At 39.7% G+C, this 25,017-nt stretch overlaps 1 protein-coding gene across 1 annotated transcript; it reads right to left on the bottom strand.

Moving 5' to 3' along the window:
* Window positions 1-1,274: 1,274 nt before the first annotated feature.
* On the bottom strand, window positions 1,275-24,332 carry LOC143117038 (NACHT, LRR and PYD domains-containing protein 14-like). The gene is made up of 7 exons (XM_076278490.1): window positions 24,298-24,332; window positions 23,511-23,687; window positions 21,216-21,392; window positions 14,822-14,998; window positions 7,034-7,210; window positions 5,992-6,168; window positions 1,275-2,349 (listed from the first exon to the last, which is right to left on the bottom strand). The coding sequence occupies exons 1-7, from the start codon at window positions 24,330-24,332 to the stop codon at window positions 2,340-2,342; spliced, it is 930 nt and encodes a 309-aa protein (XP_076134605.1). The 3' UTR covers window positions 1,275-2,339.
* Window positions 24,333-25,017: the final 685 nt, after the last annotated feature.

Here is a 25,017-nt window from a genome sequence, read left to right as displayed (position 1 = left end):
CGCTAGCAACAACTCATTACATGTTTCCATATCCTAACAATGAAAGCTCCTTGTAATCACTTAATATTGTGTTGTTAATGTGGCGCAAACAAACAAGGCTAGAGTTGGATCAGCCTTTGTGAGCAACAGCTGGCAAAAGGACGTTATGAGAACTGTTTAGACTCTCTTAAAGTGACAATGCACCATTTATCAATACTTCATCAAGTTAAACATCAAATTGGCAGCATTTCTTTTAAAAAAAATATTTAATACAAAAGTGTATAATATTGGCCTTCTGTTTTACTTTAGTTTTTTTTTTTTTTTTTTTGGGGGGGGGGCACAATATTGTTGTTGCATACCCCTCAAAAATGGGTAGCTGCGCCCTTGCTGATGCACACACAGGTGGAGTAGTGCAATAAATGTACAACCACAAAGAGTCAATCCGTGTCAAATCAGATAAGGTTATTGCTGCACCGTCTCAGATTTTGTTCAAACCTTGTCTATATCATCAATGGGTCCTAAAACCAAGGCCTGTGAAATATTTCTGTGCAAATCTTCTGTCAAACCTTGACATTCTTTCATTTTTATAGCTTGAAAAAAATGTGCCATGTTTGGGCATTAATATCTTGACAAATATTTCCCCTAGCCTCCTCAAATTTTTTAGGGTGGAAGACCATCTCATAAAAAGCATGTGTAAACAATTTAAAGTCTGTACTAAATGTCTCTTGACTTCCGAAAGGGCCCTGGATTTTGGAAAAAATGTGCATTAAGTGTAATATTGAGGGCATTAAAAACTGTTTTTTTTTTCATTTGGTATCAGTCACTATTTCTATCAATTGACCATGACAATGATAAGGACAAAACAAGGAGTGTTTGTATTTTTGTGTCATTCTCAAACAACTGAAATGGTATGTGGGGTAGCTAGTAGGACCATAAAAATCTATGTGGAAATAGCTAAGTATATAGATATTTAATATGTATTAATATATCGCTCTCTTTAATATTGCTCTCTTTCTCTTTCTCACAGAGAAAAGTACCAGAAGAAGCCTAAGAACAATCACTAATAAGTAAAGTGAATGTTACTTGATTTCTCATGAATGTTACTTGATTTCCTCCCTGATTATCATTTATACTCATCTCTGTACTTTAAATTCTTCTGGACATAATCTGTCAGTTTATTCATTCTCACATGTACACAAGCCCAATGCGATGCAATGATATTGATAATTGATAAATATCTGTGATAATTATTCTGTATCTTATTTGATTTTGAAATAGTACTACTGTAGATAACATGTCTACATTTTACAATTTCAATTAGCTATGCACAAACCCATTTGATAGACATCCGTGGCACCCAATAAACGGATGTGCATAGCTCATCATCGTCTTGCTTTCCCCCTTGTTCTGTGATCGTTCCCTATCTCAGGCGAAAATTTGCTCCATGGTCTCCAGGCTGCCTTCGCAGCGTGAATCAAATCGCGCGCAAGGCAGCATGGGAACACCCAGGCTAAGCAGATCTTAAAACTGACAACAATCCTGATAAAGTGTGCACGTGATCAGAGAGTTCCCCATACAACCTCTCATGCACAAAAGAATCCACACCTCCCCTTTGTATGTCCTCAGCACATCGTAAAACATCACCAAAAAAATGCCTAATGTCATCTTCATTGGCACATACCAACAAAATACAACTCCACAAAAAGAGCACTTGAAAAGTACACCTGAAGGCTTTGAATAACATCATACTGAGCAACAAATTAGGAAAAGTAGGAACAATAGGAATAATGTCCTGCAAAGTATTTCCTGATATGTCACTTCCCTCAATATTAATGTCACTTCCTGGTTAACTTCTAATGTATGTATGTGAAAGTAGAATGTATGTATGTGGGAGGAGAATGTATGTGTGTGAGAGGAGAATGTATGTATGTATGTGAAAGGAGAATGTATGTATGTGGGAGGATAATGTATGTATGTGAGAGCAAAGAATGCATGTATGTGAAAAGAGAATGTATGTACGTGGGAGGAGAATGTATGTATGTGAGAACACAAAGAATGTATGTATGTGAGAGGATAATGTATGTATGTGGGAGGATAATGCATGTATGTGAGAGCAAAGAATGTATGCATGTGAAAGGAGAATGTATGTACGTGGGAGGAGAATGTATGTATGTGAGAACACAAAGAATGTATGTATGTGAGAGGAGAATGTATGTATGTGAGAGGAGAATGTATGTATGTGAGAGAGGCAGTATGAATAATGTCTTGCACGGCCCGTCATATGTGTTGGATCACATCCTCATGTCATGAGTTCCTGCATCACTGACCCCCATCCGCCTCAGGGCCGTAGCTCAACACTCCTAATCAGTTCTGCAGGATAAAGAAGAGAAGAGGATCATCAATCAGTGTCCATACATACAAACAGAACGACAGAAAGAAAGAAAGACAAATATTAAAGGAAAAAATGGCAAGAGGTAAGGGGGGAGAGATGTGGGCTGAGGCAGAAGGACACAACCAAACACACACATATGAGGAGTAAAAGATGAGAAAGAACTTTTACACATTTCTGTCACTCATTTCAACACATTTGTGACCCTGCAAGGCGAAACCAGTCGTTTTGGTACAATTTACAAAATGAAGTTATTGTACTCACACGAACGACCAAAAACTAAGCTTTCCAACAATATGTATATCGATGGTATTGCAAAAAGTATAGCTAAGATAACCTCATTCAAAGTTGGCATGGTTCTCCTGTCACGATACGCCAGAAGAGGAGAAAATCACCTTTTTAAGTAAATGCTTAGTGCTGGGCGGTATGACCAAAAATGTATATCACGGTATTTTTCAAAATTCTTACGGTTTCACGGTATATGACGGTATTTTTTTTTTCATGCATAATCAGATGTTCACAGCATTTTCTACAGTAGGCTACAATGACTAAGGATGGTCTATTTTACTGTCATGATGTAGAATAACTCCACACTAGTGGTAGGCTAATGCAGTTTTGCATGGCCCCAGAAAATGATGCTGTTTACAAAGAGCCACTCATGATTCTAATGAAGAATCTAATCAGAATGCAAAGACAATTGCAGTCAAAATACAGAACTTTTACTGTGCAAATTTCACAAACATCTTGTATAAAACCAATACAAAAAGTAGTGCAACTTGCAATAATTATACTTTTTTGAAAATTATACAATTTAAAATAAAACCTCTCTGCTAATATGCTTACTCTGTCAATAGGCCTATCAGAAACATGCCTTAATGTTATTGTGTGGTTTACATGACGTTAGTGGTAGGCTAATGTTAACTTCATGTGGATGTGGATGTCTTGTTAGCCTGCCATAAGCTTCGGTTCGGTTCGCTAGGCAAAACATTAACAAAAAAGTTTGTTTTGATGCACTGATGACAGTCAGGATCATTTCTAACTAGCCAGCTAGTATTGCTCAGTGCATGTCTATAACATGCTTTACTTGCTATCTGGATAATTTCAGCGAATATTCTTAAGGTGAGATGAATGATAAGAACATTAAATCACCTACTAGCCACCTAGTTACAGCTGTTGAACAATCTCAATAGAATTTTCGTGAACCCCTAAATCGGTAAATCCCTTTCAATGCAGTATCCCTTAAGAAACAATTTAAACACCCTTAAATAAACCCCCTACCTAAAGAGAAATTAAGCCTTAAGAGTCATACTTCAGGGGAAAAACTTAGGTGTTTTGTGTTTACCCTCACTATGCCTCGCAGTGGCACCATGCGTGCGTGTGAAAAAAGTCCCGTCTGAAACACTGTCGCGCAGCGTTCCAAACGTCGTGTAATAAAATACACCGGTATGGCGGTATATTAAAAATTCATATCATAACGAAAATATACACCGGTATATGGTGTGAACCGGTATACCGCCCAGCACCTTAAATGGTCATGTGCGATAGTGTGAGGGCACAGCTATGATTAGCCTTACGGTAGCGTGACTTTGAAGCGGATGACTGACTATGCAGTTTCAACCATAGTCAACCGTGCAATGAGTCTTTTTCTGCCCCCTAGTTAATACCTGGGACGGTCATAAGGTGTCACTATAGAATATAATTAATGTATTTCCGGGGAAGTAAGGGGAGAGGAAGTTCTGTGTACACAAATTGTATATAGCCAGAGCCCGTCTACTGTCTTATTAGACATTCTCTGGTATAGCCTAGCCTACTTTTAAAATGCGCTAGCCTACTTAAATGGAAAACTTCTCTTGGTCCCTAAAATGACCAGGATATTTCTAAAAGTTTGTGCTTTTGACCGTTCGTGCCCTGAAAGGCAAGTCTTTCACATTCATATTTTGGTTACATCTGCCAAGAACGATATAGAGCTGACACATTGAGTAACAAGTAGCCTAATGACCAAATTAGCTCTACCGTACCCTACCGTAAAACCTTATAGCGGTGTGGACAAAGGGAATGACTGCCAATGTGTTGAATCTTCACCTAAATAAAGTAAGGGTTTAACAGTCAAAACGTATGTTTATCCATGAAATTTGTTCACAATATGAAAGTGTAGACTGTATACAGTCGAATTATGCGAAAACATGAAATTCGAGTGAATTTTAACCTGTACGTTTGTTTATCGTGGATTTTCTCAAAATAGCACTGTTTGGCCTTGCAGGGTCACATTTAAACAACTAGGCTACCAACTTCAGAGAGAGATATATAAAGGAAGTAAAATGTAAAAAGAAAGAAAGAAAGAAAGAAAGACAAAATGAAAGAAAGTGTATGATTAAGCATGAGGCGCTTGCAGTGATAGGGCAGGGACTGAGCCTGTAATTCTGTATGCATGGTAAGGTGCTCTATGAGAGTGAGTGTCATGGTGATGGTGCAAATAAGTAAGTCCAACAGTCCAACAGTGCAAGAATAAAGTCTAGAGACCAGCATAAAATAAATATGGACATACAGTATGAGAGAATAATGTAGACAAGTAATATACAAACTATATCAGTGCAAGAATAGGTTGAAGTAATGGGGTTACAGCCATTGGTCAAGTATTAAATAAAATGTATTCAGTATTAACAGAGCTGGACAGTAACGGAGTACATTTACTTGAGTACAGTACTTGAGTACAATTTTGAGGGATCTGTACTTTACTCGAGTATCATTTTTGGGGAGTACTCATGACTTTACTCAAGTACATTTGAGAGGCAAATATTGTACTCTTTACTCCACTACATTTCTATCCATAACCGTGAGTACCCGTTACTTCTAAAAAAAAAAAATGAAAAAAGAAAAATCTCGGAAACCCTCAATTTGTTGTTTCCCTCTCAAACGTGATTGGATTGTGCAGGCGCCACTGATTGGGACAGCCTATCAGCAATCACCTTCAGCTTTCCGCCAAAGTCAACTCCATGGTCAGATTTAGATAAGAGACGAAACCATGGACGAAACAATGGATGAAGACGCAGCAGGTCCATCCCGGGAATGTGCCAACCCGTGGCCCCACCTCGCCAGACTATTTCAATTTTCTGAACAAGTTAATGATAGCTTTCGCTTCAAGTGTTTTAATTACAAAATAGTATTTTGTATTTGAAATACATATTTTAAATACATGTATTAGAAATACTGCCCATCCCTGGCAACATGGTAAAAAGATGGAAATGACTTGATTTTACTTTCAATTCCTTTTACATTCTCCAAGGTATTAACATTAAAATTTTTCATAACTCCATGTAGGACGTTTCTGTACATAAATGTAAGCACTGTGGCAGTAGTAGTGCATTATTTAGAAAATCTAGTAATTTAGAAAATTACTCTTGTACTCTTGATACTCAAGTACTTTTAAAAACAAGTACTTCAGTACTTTTACTTAAGTAGACATCTGACTGTTGTACTTTTACTTGTACTTGAGTAAAATTTAGCAAAGGGATGAAAGATAGATGGATGAGTAAAAGCAAACAGACAGAAGAGAGAGGGCAGAAACTAAAAGACAGGCATGTTGGGTCTCATGTTCTGAGTGACATGTTTAGATATTTACTCACACTAGTTTCTCCAAATTACAGTGTGAGTCCTTCACTAGAGCACAGAGCGGCTCTACAGCTGATGCACTCATCTGGTGATTGGCCCTCAGGTCCAACTGTCTGAGATTTGAGGAGGGAGACTTAAGAGCAGAGGCCAGATAGGAACAGCCCTTATCGGTCAGATCACACCATCTCAGCCTGAAACAGAGTTAAACATCTGAATATTAATAACCAATCCTCTACACACACACACACACACTCACACTCTCTCATCTCCCTCTCTCTAACACAAACACATTCACACACCCTCACTCTCTCTCACACACACACACTATCCTATATATCTTTAACACACTAACACCACTCATTATACTACACACACACAGACACCCTCCCTCTCTTGCACACAAACACACGCACACACACTCCTCCCTCTATTTCATACACACTCTCCACCCTTTCACACACACACAAGCTCGATGGTGTTTTAAGCACCCAACGTCGTCTTCTAGGCAGTGCTGCCACCGTTGACTTAAAGGCACCTTGTCCTAAACCTAATCCTACCCTTAAGCAATGCCTAACCATAGTCCCTTCCAGGCAGCGCTGCCTTGAAGACAACGTTGGGGGCTTAAAACACCAAGAAACCACACACATACACACACACACAATACTCCCTCTCTTACACACACACACTCCTCCCTCTATTACACACACACACACTCTCCTCCCTCTTACACACGCACACACAATGCTCTCTCTCTCTCACACACACACACTTCTCCCTTTCTTACACACACACCCTCCCTCTCACACACACACACTCCTCCCGCACACACACACACACGCATACATACACTCCTCCCTCTCTTAAACACACACACACACTGCTCCCTCTCTCACACATCCACCCCTCCCTCTCTTACAAACACACACACACACACACACACACACACACACGCACACACACACATGCACACACACACACACACACGCACACACACACACACACACACACACACACACATCCTCTTCACACAAACTCACTACATGAAATGATGCTTACTGTAGTTCCTTCAGTTTGCAGTTTGGATGACACAGAGCAGAACATAGACGTTTCACTCCTGAGTCCAGCAGATTATTGAGACTCAGGTTCAGCACTCTGAGATTTGATGAGCGTGATGTCTTCAGTGCAGAGGCCAGATAGGAACAGCTCCTATCGGTCAGATCACACTTATACAGCCTGAAACAGAGTTAGAGAAGGAGAGGGAGAGAAGAGGAGTTGTACAGCGTGACACATGAAAAGTCCATGACAGCACTATGCTATAGCAGCATAACTAAGGCATGGTGAAGGGTAGTCCACACTAGGGTTTAATCCCGGGAGACGGGATTCCCGGGAAATCTGATCAAAACTATTTCCCGATTCCCGGGAAATTTTATGACAGGAAACGGAAAATGAAAGTAAAAAAAAATTCCAGTGCGCTCCTATTGGAGTGCGCGTCTATTGTTGTCTTACGGTAACGTTGCATTCAGTAGCCTACGCAGCAGTATCTACCGCCTAAGGATGTCTGCACAGTTGCACATTTCTGTGGGTCGTTTTATTTAATTTATTTGAACTTTGTGATGTTTAAAAGATAAATATGCCTGTCCTGCCTTAATAAAGAAACATTTGGTTAACTTTGAGTGATTATTCCCGTTTGCAGCCATTAACAAATCTCAATAGCCACATCATGGATTTCGTTTATCAGAATTGTTTAGGAATCATTCCATGGTTTACTTTAGGAGATTTCATCAGTTTTTATAATGGAGTTCTGTAATATATTGGTTTTATAAGGGTTGCCTAGACAATCCACTTGGCATTTCATAGTTAGTGCTGCGGCAGATAGGCCTATCACGCACGCAGCAGAAATGATAATTGCAAACTTTGTCGATGGACATAAACTGTGTTCTTTTGGTGATGATACAAATAATATAAAAATGTCAGTTTGCGATTTTGGGAACGCATATTTGAGTGATATACATTACTTGGGCTAAAAACTACAACTACAAAAAACAGCTATTTCCTGGGATTCCCAGAATTTTTCGGGAAAAATATTAAATCCTAGTCCACACCAGCGCAGGTATGTTCAGTCACCACCATCGCACGCATGACTGGGGTGCCAGTCACACAAGGACTCAGTAGGGTGGTCCATTCCAAAAAAATCCTGAGTTGGTTGAAGTTCCACACTGCACTTAAAACAGTCTAAGGGTTAAACACACGCTCCCTGTCTCTCACACACACACTGCTCCCTTACATACAGTGGGCAGTGCTTCGACTTGGCCAGCTTCACTCGCGGTCCGCGCGTGGAATCACGCGGTATCACGCGAGTTTAATTTGTATTTTCCCAGTGAGACGCTGCAACAACCCAAACAACCGGTAGATGGCTCAAGTGAGCAGGGTGTCTCATAAAAAGAATTGGAGCCTGGAAAACCCTACACAGACTTCACTACAGACTTTAGCAGACTGGTTTAGAAATAATTTAATAGCCAGAAATATGCCTGCCCTGCCCTAATAAAGAAATATTTGGTTAACTCCGAGTGAATCCCGTTTGCAGCCGTAGAAGAAGACGCAGGACAAATGAAACATTCTGGTTTTCTCCGAGTGCAACGATGATAGACAGACATCATTTGGACAAAATATAGAGCATGACCCTCCCTTGCCTGCTAGAAATTGTTCAATGACCCTCAGACAGAATTGTTAAAAAAGACATGACCCTCCCCTGCCAATTGTCGCTGTCTTCTGCCCGCGCTGCTTTGTGCCACAGCCACACACTGTGATAACATTCTTAAATCAATCTTTCCCGTGAGCTTGCATGCTACCAGTCCTTCCTTTTCAAATGTGTTGCGCCTGTTTGCACAATTTCACAAATAATCATATGTGATTAATAATATGGCAAATAATCCCTGTGCACGGGGACCGAAACAATGCATGCCAACTTTTTCCGTGTTTCTCACGTATTTTAACTTCCCCCCGCTGTCTTGCCGTTTTAATGTTTTCCCGTAGAATATCCCATATTTTAATACTCTCATAACAGCCCTGCCATCGGGCCTGTCTCTGTGTTGCCCTGTTGCTACCCCTTGCCCTTCCAACGAAACAGATGTCTTCAAATCATCGTTGTCCTTGCTTGAAGGCGAACTTAGAGTGATGTTAACCTATTTAAGTTTAACGGCGTGATTGTCGTGACAGCACGATTCATTGGCGCTTGCATGTTCGGCCTTATGTCTACGTGCGCACCTGAGGCTACTCAGCTACTAGAGAAAGAATTTCCCCTGTTTGTATGTTCACTCCAAGTTGGCCTACCATAACTTACCAACTCTGCACTGTAGACCCTAACTGGCTATTTATATTTTTCTGTAAAATAAGCAAATGTATTTGTTCAACTTTATGAAGCAGAATTACGCACTAGGCTACTTGGAACATAACACATTTGACAAAGGACAGATGTATGTTATAGTGACAAAATATTAACTTTCAGTGTTTTACAATGTCTTTGTCATGGGGAAGTTTTTTTCCCCCATGCATTTATTCTAGGCTACTGTCAGTGACTGCCGTGAGAGAAGCGGGTTTTGTGTTGCGTTCATTTCAGTGACTGACGCGAGAGAAGCGGGGTCTGTGTTGCGTTAATTTATTTTCAATTGGGCATGCCGTGCCGTGTCGTCCACAGCTCAGTTCTGACAAAGCCGAATTTACTCCTTTTGAAACAATGAGTGTGCGTGTTTGTATGGTTATATTGACAGGCAGAAGCGTATCAAGCTTTTTAAAAGTGTGGGGGTTGTGGGATAGGAAAATGAAACAATCTAGCCAAATTATAAATAACTCCCTACAGGGACGTTGTAAGTATTTTCTGAGAGGGGTGCGCTCTGAGAGGGGTGCTCTCCCCCGAAAAAAAAATGAGATTCTAATTGCTAAACACACCATTTTAATGCAGTTTGGGAGGGACAGAAGAAGCAGCGCCTATGTGTGGCTCATGTGACATGTAGGCCTACATGATCTATCTGCTATCACTTCACTATTTGACACTACCCTACATGGAGACATGTTATAAATCAAGAAATCATTTCAGAAATTATGTTTTGTGCAAATGGGACACAGAATAGTGACAGAACTGTGAGCTCAAATTCAAAAACGTTTGAAGTCTACCCAAACATAAGGGAATATAAATAAATTGTGTTGCATATAGCCATCTTAATTCATGTCAATTTAAAGATTATGATTAGCAGTTTCTATGTTTTTTCCATTGATACTTACAGGAAGCCACGTTGTTGTTTAAACTGTTGTTGCTTCTAGCATACGTTACCTCCAGTTTTTCTTGCTGCAGAGACGCACACATTGCATGAGCGCTCATAAGCGTTCTATTTGAGTTACATGCTGGAAATCTTAGTTCTCAGATGTAGAACTCAAATGTGTCTTGATGCCGCCATTTGTAAGATCAAAATAAGATGTTCTAAATGGAACGCGATCGTATTTTAGACAAGATCTCCAGTAGCACTACGAGCACTAAGGGACTGTTTGTTATTTATAAACGGGGTCACCGGAGGAAAAAAGGGGAGGGTCATGTCTTTTTATTCTTTGTTGAGGGGAGGGTCACCTAACTTTTTTTTGTCTAGGAGGGAGGGTCACCCATCTTTTGTATTAATGAAAACAGCAAAAAAATCAAAGTGGCTTGTTTGATTGTTGATTTCTGTCGCCATATAACGTTCTCTTTCGTTCCATAGCTCTGTCAACATTGAACAATGAAAATAAGGGAGATTTCCCGGGTTTCTCACTCAAAATACGGAAATGAAAACATTCGTCCTCATTAACGTTGGAAGGGTTGGAGCAACAAAGTAGCCTACTTTATTCACGCCTAACAGCCTATATCTATTTGGTCAACTTTATCCAGCCCTAAAAAAGCTAAATTTAACTTTGGTTTACTTGTAGTTTACCGTGTAGCCTAACTTTAAACAGTGTGCATACTTAACATAAAGCATACTTGTGCTTCATTCATCCACACATCCAGCTCCTAACGTTTTGACAAGCACTACCAATTGACCTTGTTCCTGCCCATCTCTAGCTTTGCTGTCTCCATACTTTCTGTTTTTGTTGTTTGCAAAAAAAATATATAGTATTTATTGGTAACCAGCAACAAGTGCAATTTGTTAATCGCTGTCATTCTCTCTCCTGCCAACAAAAATGTGTTGCGTTCCAAGTAGCAGTGCGTAATTCATAAAGTTGAAATTTGGTCATATAAATAGCCAGTTTATGGTCTACAGTGTAGTTGGTAAGTTATGGTAGGCCAACTTGGAGTGAATATACAGGGGGAATTCTTTGTCTAGCTGAGTAGCCTGGCAGGTGCGCACGTAGGCATAGCCTACGGCCGAACACTGCAAGCGCTAATGAATCGTGCTCTCACGACAACCACGTCGTTAACTTAAATAGGCCTAGGTTAACATCACTCTGAGTTCGTATTCAAGCAAGCAAAACGATGATTTGAATACATCTGTTTCACTGGAAGGGCAAGGGGTAACAACAGGACAACACAGAGACAGGCCAGAATGCAGGACTAATGTTATGAGAGTATTAGAGTAATATGGGATATTCTACAGGAAAATATTAAAACGGCAAGACAGCGGGGAAAAGTTAAAATGATAAACCCGGAAAAAGTTGGCATGTTAGGTATTTTTCAGTCCCTGTGATTATTTGTGAAATTGTGCAAACGGCCTTTTCAAGTCATTTGAGAAGGAAGGAGTGTAGCAAGCTCCCAAATTGACGCTCGTCTGAGAAATTGAGTTTTGGATAATGTTCAGCTTCGGCAGCTTTACAATGACTGAGGAAGCCTAGAGACGAGTCCATAGCAACAAGTTAATTTGTTGAATTTGTTATTACCCAGTGTGCTTTGTTGAATGGTCTCAATGCTTTATTGTTTTATTTCATGTGAATACTTACTAGAGGAGTAACTTTTCAAGTAGGCTAATGCAGTTGCAGGAAGTGTGCATTTAGTTTCCATGCTTATTGTGTTTCCACAACAATGTTAGTGAGTAAATCTACTGAAATGGCCACCATCTTGGTGAAGTGTGATGTGTAAGATCAGAAAGCAGAGGTTGATTTTAGGACGGTAGCCTATGTTGATGTGTTTTCATAGCGCGTAAGAGCGTGGGCGGAACACATCGACAATTGGCTGGGGAGGGTCATGTCATTTTTGAAAATTATATTGCAGGCAGGGGAGGGTCATGTAACTTTTGATCGAAGCACTCAAAATTCCTCCGGTGATCCCGTTTATAAATAACGAACAGTCCCTAATGTCTGATGGGGGGGCCATCAGACATTTGTGCCCAGTTAATCCGGCCCTGCCCCCAACAAATCACACCTTCCCACCAGCTGTGACAGCTTAAAAGAAGTCAAGAGGACTCCTATCTCACAGACCTATTCACAAACCGGTTTTGTGGCATTTCGCCTGTTTTGAAATCCTATGCGGCTACAGGAGCTTCCAATCGTGAGGAAGCAATTTTGCATTGTAGGCATAACTAACATGCAATAACGCCACCAACAACAACCAAAACTAGGCTACTCATTGTCAACATGTAAATCAAATTAAAATGTTCTCTTTTGCAAACGTAGGCATAGGCATAGTAACAAATTAATTTAATAATGTTACAAAGATACTACATCAATCCGTATGTTTCATTAGGCTACTAGGCTATTTGTTTTGCCTTACTCTGGATTCATTTAGGCTAGGCCTTTTTATTCAGTTATTCATCATCTTCCGTCCTTGTGTAGCGCACGCATTCTCAGACCTGTCATCTGCCACTCATCAAGGGAGGTGTTTGGAATCATTCCTGCGTTACAATCATCAGCCAATCAAGGTGGTCACTTCAGGTGTTGTCATTTTTCCTTACTAAGAGTAGGTCTGAAAGGCTTTGTGAATAACTTAATAAGAGAAACTCCTATAGCTAAAATCTTTTATTGCTATTTAGGAGTAGCCTACTCCTAGTGGTAAGATAAAAGGCTTTGTGAATATGGCCCCTGGTGTCTCACCCAATGCATAGCCCATTTACACAAAATAATGGTCGAATATTAGGCTACTGATGATCATTGTTATTTAAGAACATGCAGAGCACCAAAAACATCTTGCTCGTAAAAAATCATCATACCGCACATTGTGGCGGGTCTGTTATTTAACCTACTTACTGTAGGCTGCGCAAACCACAGGCCTTTATTTTGGGCAAGCCTGCATTCGAGGCAGGCCTTCTGTTGAAGAATTTTATATAAAGCCTGCACTAACAGTAATTCTCCTGCCCCCGATACCACAGCTGTGGATAGTGTGGAATGTTCAAGTAATAACACAATCCAATGTGTGTCTCAATTGTCCCCCGCTGACCACCTCACACATTTCTATAGATTTTGCAACGACCTTACATGGCACAATGCCATAAAATGCCAGTGTTTAGGACACCGAATAATGTTTGTAATGATACCAGTTAGGCCTACGTTCAACAGTAACATAAGTGTAATGAGCTATTCATTGTCGAAGGTGCATGGTGAAGTGAAATTCTTACTTTGGAAAACAAACATTTGCCGATATCATTGGATAGGGAATAGGCCTTGTTTATTTTTTACGTAGCCTACAATGGCCAGTTCAGACAAAGCCGAAATTACTCATTTTGAAACATTTGTATGGTTATATTGCTTGACTTAAATCCCAGAGAGTAGGCTAGGCTACCGCACCCCACACCCCACTAGTGGTCTTACGCGTTCAGTGTGGGGTATAAACAAGCTGTGAATTTAGCGGTGTCCCGTCTGCCTGTCAAAGACGTGGGGAGCTGAAGCTTGGGATACAGTTACTACAGTAACAGTATTTTATTTTACTTCTTATGGAATATTTTTTTTTCACTTTTATAAAGGCTTTGTTTGAATGCTGTTGGAACAAATAGTAGTTGATTATAAAGGCAACTTTCTGTTGCAATATTCTGTGTGTTCTGGACTGCAGGTAACTTGTTAAGCCAGTGGTTCTCAAACTTTTTCTTTCATTCCCCACTTTGATCAAGGAGGCATTGATTGATGATAGTGGAGATAACGTGTTATCCCAAGGCCTTTGCAAGTCAGCATCTCCGACGGTAGTCTACCCTATTAAAAATATAAGTTTTCGATGTCCCAAACGGAGAGCCATACTTTATTGTTTTAACGATCTCTATGCTACTCACCAAAATGTAGGCATGGGAACATGATGAAGTATCCAACTGTCGTGTGTTAAATTATTGTGATTACGAGCCAGTGGTTTTCAAACATTATGCGTGACTCGGACATCTATGCAACAGACTCATATCGCCCTCGCATTCGTTGCGTTGAGTCGAGATGTTTGTGTAAATGAAACGAAGCGTATAGGCCATAGTGTGACATGCGTAAACCAATGGTGTAGAGATGACGCCACAGGGTTTTATTTAAGAGAGCCTACGTTTGTATGTAGGCAATTTATAAATTAAATTGACAGGGTCGGTCGGACGCGGCAAATGAAAATATTTTTAAGGATGGCCTGGCAGTGTTTTTTTGCGCATCTGCAGAAGTCAGCCAAATATGAATGTAATTCTGCGGTATAAAGCAGATGTATTTGTTTATTGTACAGAAAAATAAAAATGACATGTCAAGCAGTCAATTGACTACATTGCGGTCAAGAAGTAGGGCAAATTAATTTACGAAACCAAAACGTGGGTCATAGTTGTCTAAGCCTCTATTGCGTAGCCTGTTAAAAACGTCGCCAGATAGTATTAAATCGGCAACAACATGTTTCTGCAGAAGCCTAACCAAGCTACACAACCTCATGCATGAAGCGATGCTTACTGTAGTTCCTCCAGTTTGCAGTTTTGATGACAAAGAGCAGAACATACACGTTCCACTCCTGAGTCCAGCAGCATATTTTGACTCAGGTTCAGCACTCTGAGATTTGATGAGTGTGATTTCTTCAGTGCAGAGGCCAGATAGGAACAGCTCTTATCGGTCAGATCACACTCATACAGCCTGAAAGAGAGTTAAACATCTGAATATTAATCACCAATCCTATTCTCTCTCACTCTCTCAATTCAATTCAATGAGCTTTATTGGCATGACTAAGTGTTACAATGTTGCCAAAGCAGTAGTTACATCAAAAGAATTAGCAATTAATAGTAATAATAATTACAACTAGATGTACCGCATAGCGGTACAAAATATGACCGCCGCTCAGTCCTGTACATCCGTTCCGCGAAAATAAATCACACTTCAATTTGTCTCCATATTTTACTCTATCCCCCACTCTTGAAACTTTTGTGTATGCTTGTTTGGCATGCCTGAGTGTGTGTGTGCGGCTGCACAGAAAGTAGCCTAGCCTACTGGTGCTGAAAAGGTGAATAGATTGTAGAATAGCCAAAGAAGATGTAGCATTGTTATAAAACCTTTAAAATCTCTAAACAATCACAAGTAGGGCAGTTCATCACAGTTTATCCATTGCAACTGGATTGATGAAAGGTCACTTACACCTGTAGGCTACATTGTATTTGGGAAAAGCAAAAGGTATCAGCATAATTTTATTTATTTATTTATTTATTTACTTATTTATAAATAAACAAAAACATTTTTGTCAGTTCCATGCCGTTTTCAACAGCTATCAAAAACAAAGGTCATTTTTGGATGGATGGATTTTTTGTGAATGTTTCTTCTTCTACATAAGATTTTAGTCATCTTTAGTTCATGTAATACTTTATTGTCAATGCACAAATTAAGTAACAGTAGTCTGAAACGAAATGCTGTTTTACATCTAACCAGTGGTGCAAATAACTGACATGTCCAAATGGGCCTTGATGAAATGCGTCGCTAGACTGTTCATACACATTTTAAGAGCTGTTAAATACACATTTGAAGAGCTGTTGTCCGTTATTATTCGTGCAAATATAGGCTGATTCATTTTCCCCTCCATTGTGTAACAGAGGTCCATGCTAGTCTGACTTTCACCAGACCAAGCTCAATCTTTTAAGAAATCAAAAAATAAATAGCGGGCAGATCAGGCTGGGTTCACCCTGCCAAGTCCATAGGCACCCGATATTGTTTAATTTTCCGATTGAGATATCCACGCTCTGGCTATTCTAAATGCAAAAATGCATCAGGGAGTTATGACAAAACTGTAACTAACAAACTAGATCCTAATAGAAAGCTGTTAGCTTCCCTAAGCTACAGGTAGGCTTATAAGGTAGGCCTATTTAGGCTACACCATAAATTGTCAATAGTCTATGCTGGCGACACAAATAAAATCTCCTTTGGAAACCAATGGCTTACGCCTTACAGTATCAAGCGGACTTAACCTGCCATATCGTGGCGAAAAGTTGTAATAAAATTCACGCAGCTCCATGAGTCAAGGAAAGCGCGAATGAAGTAGCCACTTCTAAATGGGACCCACTACACAGTAGCTTAAGGTGTGTTGCTAAATCAGCCATAATGATTGTTTGGATACTTCACACACACGTTCTCTTTAATTTCACAGACTACAACTACCAAGCTGGAATCAAAGCACATCGATTCCCCTCTCACACCACACCCTGCACGCACTTAAAACAAAATAAACAGACGTCTCAGTCTCACACATGTATAGGCAAAACTGTATCAGACCGATGTAACGTTGGTAAATCTTCCATTGCACAGAATGATTTTTGTAGCACGTGCAACAAATGACAGTCGAAAGATACAATTACAGTGCTGCTATCAATTTGCTTGGTATAACCGCATTTATAGTTTTCTATAAATGCAATCAATCAAATTGGCCTCCATCACTCAACCAACGCTAACGGTAACATTAGGCTACCTAGGTCCTTACTGATATTATAAGATTAACGTACCTGCAGTAAAAACCAAGCATGTCCGATAAACATCCTCAGATTTATTTCGGCTTCAAGAAGAAATGGGAATTATATTTCATGTGAACATTGTCCTATCCTTATTAGACGTTCTCTGCGGTAAACAGTCCTTGTAGGAAGCGTCATTGTTTTTCCAACTTCCAACAAAATTACGTCTCACTGCAACGATGCGCCATTTAGTGGACAAACGACTACTTATTGCCAATAGCCTACTGGAAATGCAGCCATGATGATGATGATGAATATTTATTTTGGCTTTTCTTTTAACCCAACTTAATTTGTAATTATGTATCGGCCGTTCTAATACCGATAGTATGTGGGTGCCTGTGTGTGTGTGCATGTGTATATGTGTGCACCGCCATCTACAGGCCAATGAGTGTACAGTCACTAAATGTACACATAACCTAATTTTTTTAGGACCCCCCCATGGATGAAATTCTACGAAACTTGGCATACCCCCAGAGAATGCCAGGTCAATCATACAAATTCAAATTTGGTGCAGTTCTGAACATCTTAACTGAAGATAGGGGCGATTAAAGCAGAATAATATTGCATTTTCATTTTTTACCGGGGGGGTGCAAATCACAAATGAGTGATTATGGGCCAGGTTGATGTGGGCCCTTGAGACCAACATACCATAAAAGATTCTTTATCCTCAGTGCCACGGTTCAGATAGTTATTTAGGAAAAACTGCTTTTTTTGCGGTTCGGGGGGCCCAGCACGGGGGGGGAGTGGCCCCCGGGGACGAAACGAAAATTTTCCGTAAAAGTCTAGTGGGGCTACATACCCACCAAATTTCATGTGCCCCGGTGGTTCGGTGTCCCGGGTATCGTTGACCAAAAATTCAGGAAGTAGATGACGGGGAAAAAAAAAAAAACTTTGACAATCCCTATATGACCGCTTAGCGGCGGTCATAATAATAACAATTGACATGGACTATGGAGAATAATAAAAATAATAGAACATTAGATTAGAGAAGCACACACACATACACACACACACGCGCCGCACACTCCACCCCTCTCCCAACATACACAAATGGAGAAAGAAAAAAAAAGAAAGGAAAGATAAATATATATTGGCTTGCCTAGTGGCTGTCTCCTGCTTTATGGCATTCTGTGAAACATCGTACCGCTAGTGGTAATACGGTTGGGTATTCCTAATAAGTAGTTAATTTGAGTGTCATTCTGTAAATTTCTAAAATGTAGGATTATTTCTTCAAATTTTGCGAAATATATTGTCTAATATCTAATGTTTTCAAATTTTTTACAAGGTAAAAAAAAATGTTTTTCTTGTGTGCAGCATACCCTCTCCTCTTTTGGTTGCCATGTTTGCTTGTGCCGGCCTCTCTCTATGGCCAATGTGTGGTCACTGAGTGTATCTAGTGACTGATTTTCGGATCCGGGGGTCTACACTTCCATTTTACTTTGAGCTTTAATTGAATTTTCCCATTAATGTATGTACTTTTCTTTTTGTTTCTTTTGTTTCTTTTTTCTTTTCTTGGGGTGTATTACATTGGTGTTAAAATTTAAATTTATGATTAATTGGCTGAGAGCACTTTTGCAATATTTTGCTCTTGACACCAAAGGGCTTGGTACTTAAGGGATTTTGGGTCACTAGACTAGATGATTATAAAATTGAACTGCTCTTTTTTGAAATTTTGTATGCTTTTACAAATTTGTGTATGAAGTGATTCTATGATTTCTTTTTCCCAATCATGAACATCTTGATTTCTTAATGGTCCCTAAATCTCATTCCCATATAGGTTGGTTGGTTCAATTATATTATTTATTATTTTTAGCCAGATTGGAATCGGTATTTCATATTTTATTGTTCTTTTGATTGTGTAGAAAACTTTCATTGCTTTATCTTTTAATTATTTTATGGCTAGATTGAAATTTCCTGTTGACGTGATTCTAGACCTAAATAATTATATGAATTTGTGTGTTGAATTATGATATTGTTAAGTTTAAACGTTGATTTTGTTCCCTGTCCCCTGGATCTGTTTTGGAATGACATGATTTTTGTTTTTGCTATATTTATTTTTAATACCCATGTCTGGCAGAATGTATTTAATAAGTTTAGTAATTGTTGTAACCCCTCTTCAGTTTTTGACATAATTACCGGATCATCTGCAAATAATAGACATTTTACCTCTGATTCTTTAAGTTTGAACCCTTGGGCAGATGAATTATTAATTTGTTTTGCCAGTTCATTTACGTAAATATTAAAGAATTTGGGACTTAAACTCTCTCACACACACATACCCCTCCCTCTCTTACACAAACACACTCTCATCCCTCTCTCTCACACACACTCTCCCTCTTACACACACACATTCCTCCCTCTCTTACATACACACTCTTTTCCCTCACACACACACTCTCCTCCCTCACACACACACACACACTCTCCTAACTCACACACACACTCTCATTCCTCACACACACACACTCTCCTAACTCACACTCACACACTCTCTGGATTCACACACACTCTCCACTCTCTCTTATACACACACACACCTCCCTCTCTTACACAAACACACTCTCCTCCCACTCTTACACACACTCACATACTCCTCCCTCTCGTACACACACACTTTCCTCCCTCACACACACACTCTTCTCCCTCTCTTAGACACACACACTCTTCCCTCTCTTATACACTCTCTCCGGTAACACTTTACGGTAAGGTTACATGAACTATGATTTATGTATTACTTAATTCCTTAATATCTAATGAATCATCAGGAATTTACATTAGCTCATAGTCTATTATTCGTGGCCTTATAAATGAACAGCACATCACCTAAAGCGTATGGTGGGAACATAATTATGAATTATGATTTATTAAGAATGATCATCATGATTTATTTTCCTGCCAAAAATATGGTCATCACTACTCAAATTCTGATTTGAACACAACTTGTGCAGTTGTCTAAACAGTGAATGGGTATACCGGTAGTTCAAATGACTCTGTACGCAATTGGATAGTCATTCACCAATCTGACCAAAAAACCGGATGACGTTTGCAGAGTGACGTGAAAACTCCATGCAGGAAACTTGTCAACAAACGTGTTGGTGGTTTGTATCATAAAAGCACCAATTTCCGACCCTTTCCTTCAAAAATTATAAAACAAAGATGATTTTTAATACTTCAAAATAACATTTGATAAATTAACCTTACATTTTTCAGTAGCCATGGGTGTGTAGATTTGTGCCAAATCTGGTTTGGTTCTTAATGGGAGCATTAACTAACCTGACTCTCGCCAGATGAATTTCGTTCCGCTTGGCTCCGCCTAGCTTCCCTCACATTCATCTGGGACCTCTTCCGTTGAGTGATTTCTGTAGCAGATTTTATGGTAGAGCCAATCAGGACGCAGGGCGGGAGTTTCATAGATATAGCGTAGAAGCAACTGTGAGACTGTTATCAGCGTCATGGGTTGGCTTCGATGTGAGTGGTTGAAGTAGCACGTCAATAGATGACGGACAAGTGGCTTATTCAATCATATGCAAGCATTTTTTGATTATGTACCAGCATGCAAAATTTGAGCCTCCTACATGGTTTAGTTCTTGTGCTTTGGGCTTGTGAACTTTGACAAAAAAAAAGAGGCTGAACAAAATCAACATCCCCCTTCCCCTGTAAAACTGGCTGTATCTTGGAAAGTATTGATCTTACATAAAATTAATTTTACAGTGTGTCTCCTGGATAACATAGATACACCTGGTAATTTTTTCAGAATTTTTTGAGACCTAAGTGCGTGGGCCCTGGTTGAATTGACGTGGAATGACCCAAAAGGTTCTCTAATCTTTATTTATCCTTGTAGGAATTTTCAGTACAGTTATTAATCATAGCAAGAGCTTTTTTTTTTCTTAGTAGGTCTAATGCATTTATAATGATTCCTACCATTTAAAATATATTCCGATATCTAATGTGCTGCCTCTCGCGTGCCTTAGTTGCGATTTTTATTATATAATTTTTATTTCCTTTCCTCTGCTTACACCCCATTTAGATCCAAGATGTCTTTCAAATATGGAAACAAATATGGCCCATGATTGCACACATATTTTGGCAATGTTCCGTATTTGTTCTACAGCTACGAGTCAAATATAACTATTCACCGTGGAGGCAGAAGAGCAACAGCCATACACAGTGTTAAGTAAGTGCGTACTACTTCCGTTTTGCGTTTGATACTTGCATTTCAGATAATTAAGATAGGGCCCACAATATCCTCCATCTTTTACACACACACACTCTCTTCCCTCTGTAACACACACACACACACACACACACACACACACACACACACACACTCCCAACACAAACTCACTACATGAAGTGATGCTTACTGTAGTTCCACCAGTGTGCAGTTTTGATGACAAAGAGCAGAACATAAAAATTTCACTCCTGAGTCCAGCAGCTTATTGTGACTCAGGTGCAGCACTCTGAGATTTGATGAGCATGATGTCTTCAGTGCAGAGGCCAGATAGGAACAGCTCTTATTGGTCAGATCACAGTACTGAAGCCTGAAACAGAGTTAAACATCTAAATATTAATCACCAATCCTCTACTCACACACTCTCTCTCTCACACACACACACAAACATACACACCCTCCCTCTCACAAACACACACACACACACTATCTATATATCTTTAACACACTATATCTTTAACTAGTGCTGTCGGTTAAACACGTTATTAATGGCGTTAACGTAAACCTATTTTAACGGCGTCAATTTTTTTATCGTGAGATTAACGTTCTTTTTGGTGTAACAAACTTTGTAGTTTTTTCACAAGCTGTTGCAACAACTAGTAACGTTAGAACAACTACAACACCACACTGGATCTAGCTAGACCGTGCTGCATGTACACGCCCCCTTTTAGGGGAAAGGGAGCTGTTTGGATAATGGAAACCTATGCTGCATAGAAGTGGGGAGCGAAAAGGGGTTATACTTACTAAATCTATGAATAAAAGGCACAAAATAAGGTTGGTGTAAGAGTTATCTGTGTCTTTATGGGATTAATGTGACCATTATGTTCCTATTTTTTGCACTTTCCAGTTTAGCCTACTAACAGGAGTGTCACGAATGTAGGCACAGTCAAACTGACTATAACTAAGTTCGGCAAGCTTAACTTTACATGTCATAATATCAACTAAACATAAGTCACACATTCATTCTATCACTTGTAATATGAACGCAGCCTTTTTCCTACAACTAGGTGAGATAATTGGCTATGCCTGTTATACTGAAGTTCCACAGTTAGCTAGCTAGCAAGCTAACCGTTTTACATGGGATATGATATGGTAAGTGTAGCTAGTAGGCTACGTGCTGAATGGGTTGTAATGTAGCCTACATCGTTTCGACATGAGTAGCCTAAGTAACATACACATAATTCTTTATAACTGCCGTGTTAGTAAAATTATTGAATGGCCTGTAAATTAATAACTAGATGTAACGTCAAGGTGTGATTAGGCTATCTGTCTTTCCCATTAGAATCAATTATATATGTATGTTAACTTGTTTTCCGCTAAAATGGGGCGTGATGCAGATTAAATGTAGGCTAGCCTATCTTTATGATGATGCGCCTTTAGTAGGCTACGTAAAGGCATGCTGCACACACTTGTTTGGGCTTACGAGCCGGCCAAAGAGTAGATTCGTACAATAAACACCAACGCAGTTCTGAACTCCCGGTCAGCTGAATGGTGTTTTAAATTGCTGTGGACACCGATGCCGACATGAGTGAGATGCACTCTGCTTTCGACATTCATTTACTGTACATTAGATTCCATTCTTTTCAATACAACTCTACACACCAGCATCGCACTTTGCCGCCGTGTAAATCACGATTCAGTTATATTTGGTCGACGCCGCTCCATAAAATCCATTGTTCATCCAGTGTTTGCGTGTTAAAAACTTCGGCGCTGATGTGTGTGGCAAGTGACAGCGCACCATAGACTGTAGGCCTATAAAATGGCAGTGCACTCATGTCGAAAAGTTCCTTATTTTCAACTGAACTCAAAGATAATGAATATAGTATTTTATGTTTGTCATGCCCTTTATTAGCTATATTTCTGAAGAATATATTGTGTTGCCTCAGGTCTGCTGCACATCTTTTGAAACTTGATTTGAAATAATCAAATAGACCTACGTCTTAAAGTTAATGAAATAACTTGCTTTGCTTTCATTTGAATCCTAATCAAGATAGTATACACAATAATTGCTTTATATTGTTAACATGGACTCCTGGAAAGTTCAGAAATGCAAAATAATAGAATTTTAATCCTGCGATAAAATATGTGATTAATCGTGATTAACTATAGGAATTCAGCGATTAATCGTGATTAAAAAATTTTATCGTTTGACAACACTATCTTTAACACACTAACACAACTCATTCTACTACACACACACACACACACACACACCATCCCTCTTACATACTGTGACGGCTGCAGGCCGTTCTTTCTGCTTGCACGCTCTCTTCTCTCTCTCGACCGGATGTATGTACATTAGTGAACGTAGCATTATCAGTGCCATGGCCAACCCGCAGAAACAGTGTTACACACACACACACACACACACACACACACACACACACACACCTCCCCACACAAATTCACTACATGAAGTGATGCTTACTGTAGTTCCTCCAGTTTGCAGTTTTGATGACAAAGAGCAGAACATAAAAGTTCCACTCCTGGTTCCAACAGATTATTGCTACTCAGGTGCAGCACTCTGAGATTTGATGAGCATGATGTCTTTAGTGCAGAGGCCAGATAGGAACAGCTCTTATCGGTCAGATTGCAGTATCTCAGCCTGAAACAGAGTTAAACATCTGAATATTAATCACCAATCCTCTATTCTCTCTATTCACTCTCTCTCTCTCTCTCTCTCTCTCTCTCTCACACACACACTCACTCTCCTCCCTCTTTCTAACAAACACACACACACACACACCCAGGGGCGGACTGGCACCAAAAATCGGCCCTGGCATATTTGGCCCAAGCGGCCCTCAAATCGGTCGGGCACACCTAATTAAATACAAAATCTTTGCATTACCCTTATATGCAAATCTTTTCAACTGTCATGGAGCACTGAAAGTGATATAGGCCTCATTGGTTATCTCTCTGATTGATTGTCTTAGACATTAATGTAATTTATACCAGTTATCACTGTAGGACAACTGAAACAACACAAAATAAACAGGGCTGTTGCTGGAAATATTTTATTCCTGTAGGCTATACTTCCTACCTACATTGCTGGTACATTTTGGAACAGTACAGCTACATGAACTAATTGTCTTTAGTGTCTGACAGTAGCCTAGGCCTATAGGTTATATATATACTGTAGCTTAGTTGGCTTGTGCATGACGTGACATTTGTAACCTACGTTTCCGTCAGTCTACAGTCTTTTATCCCTTCTTTACCATGATAACCCTCCCAAGATAGAACCACCACTCATGCCATCGATGTTGAATTTTGGGCGTCTGACGGAAACTGATCAATTTGACCAACAATTAACGTCGATTTGACACTATTTTGCTGTCCGGGTTTGCAAATCATTCATTTAGAAAATTTAAGTTGCGCTATTTGTTGTCATAATCACAGCACGGCTTTACTATGTTATCATTAGGCAACCATATCATTACATTATCGCAATTAATAAGTCATCATAATCATCATAGTCAGCATGGCATGTCATGTCACAGCCTACCTGCTCCACTGAGTTCTTATCATGTAGCCTCAACAACTAGGCTCGCACTCTCCACCACCTGCTCACTGTCCCTTGCTCTGTATATCCTCGTTCAAACTCAACGAACTTCAACATGTTGCTGACATATGCTAGCCTACTATATTGAATTGAAGCTTCTACATTGGTGTTCATTTTGCACAATTGTTACTACCGGCACCCGCCGCAATTTCGTGTTGGCAACTTCGATTAACTTTAGATGCGCTCACAGATCCTGGCTCTGAGCCAAAATGGGAGGGGTGGGGCCTGACGTGAGCTGTTATTGGATCAGTCCAGTGTCAATTTTGAAATGTAACCAATGGGCCGCTGATTGTCCTTTGTTTGGGCCGATCGTTGGCCAAAATAATTAAATTATATATATAGCCTATTCTATCGGCCCAAAAGGTGCGTCGGCCCA

Source organism: Alosa pseudoharengus, unplaced genomic scaffold (genome assembly GCF_046254945.1).
Source record: "Alosa pseudoharengus isolate Yale_2024_CS ecotype anadromous, Long Island Sound unplaced genomic scaffold, YU_APseudo_1.1 YU_APseudo_1.1_scf_1, whole genome shotgun sequence".
NCBI lineage: Eukaryota > Metazoa > Chordata > Actinopteri > Clupeiformes > Clupeidae > Alosa > Alosa pseudoharengus.
Note: the sequence above shows the minus strand (reverse complement) of the source record. Positions and strands in the feature narration are given on the sequence as shown.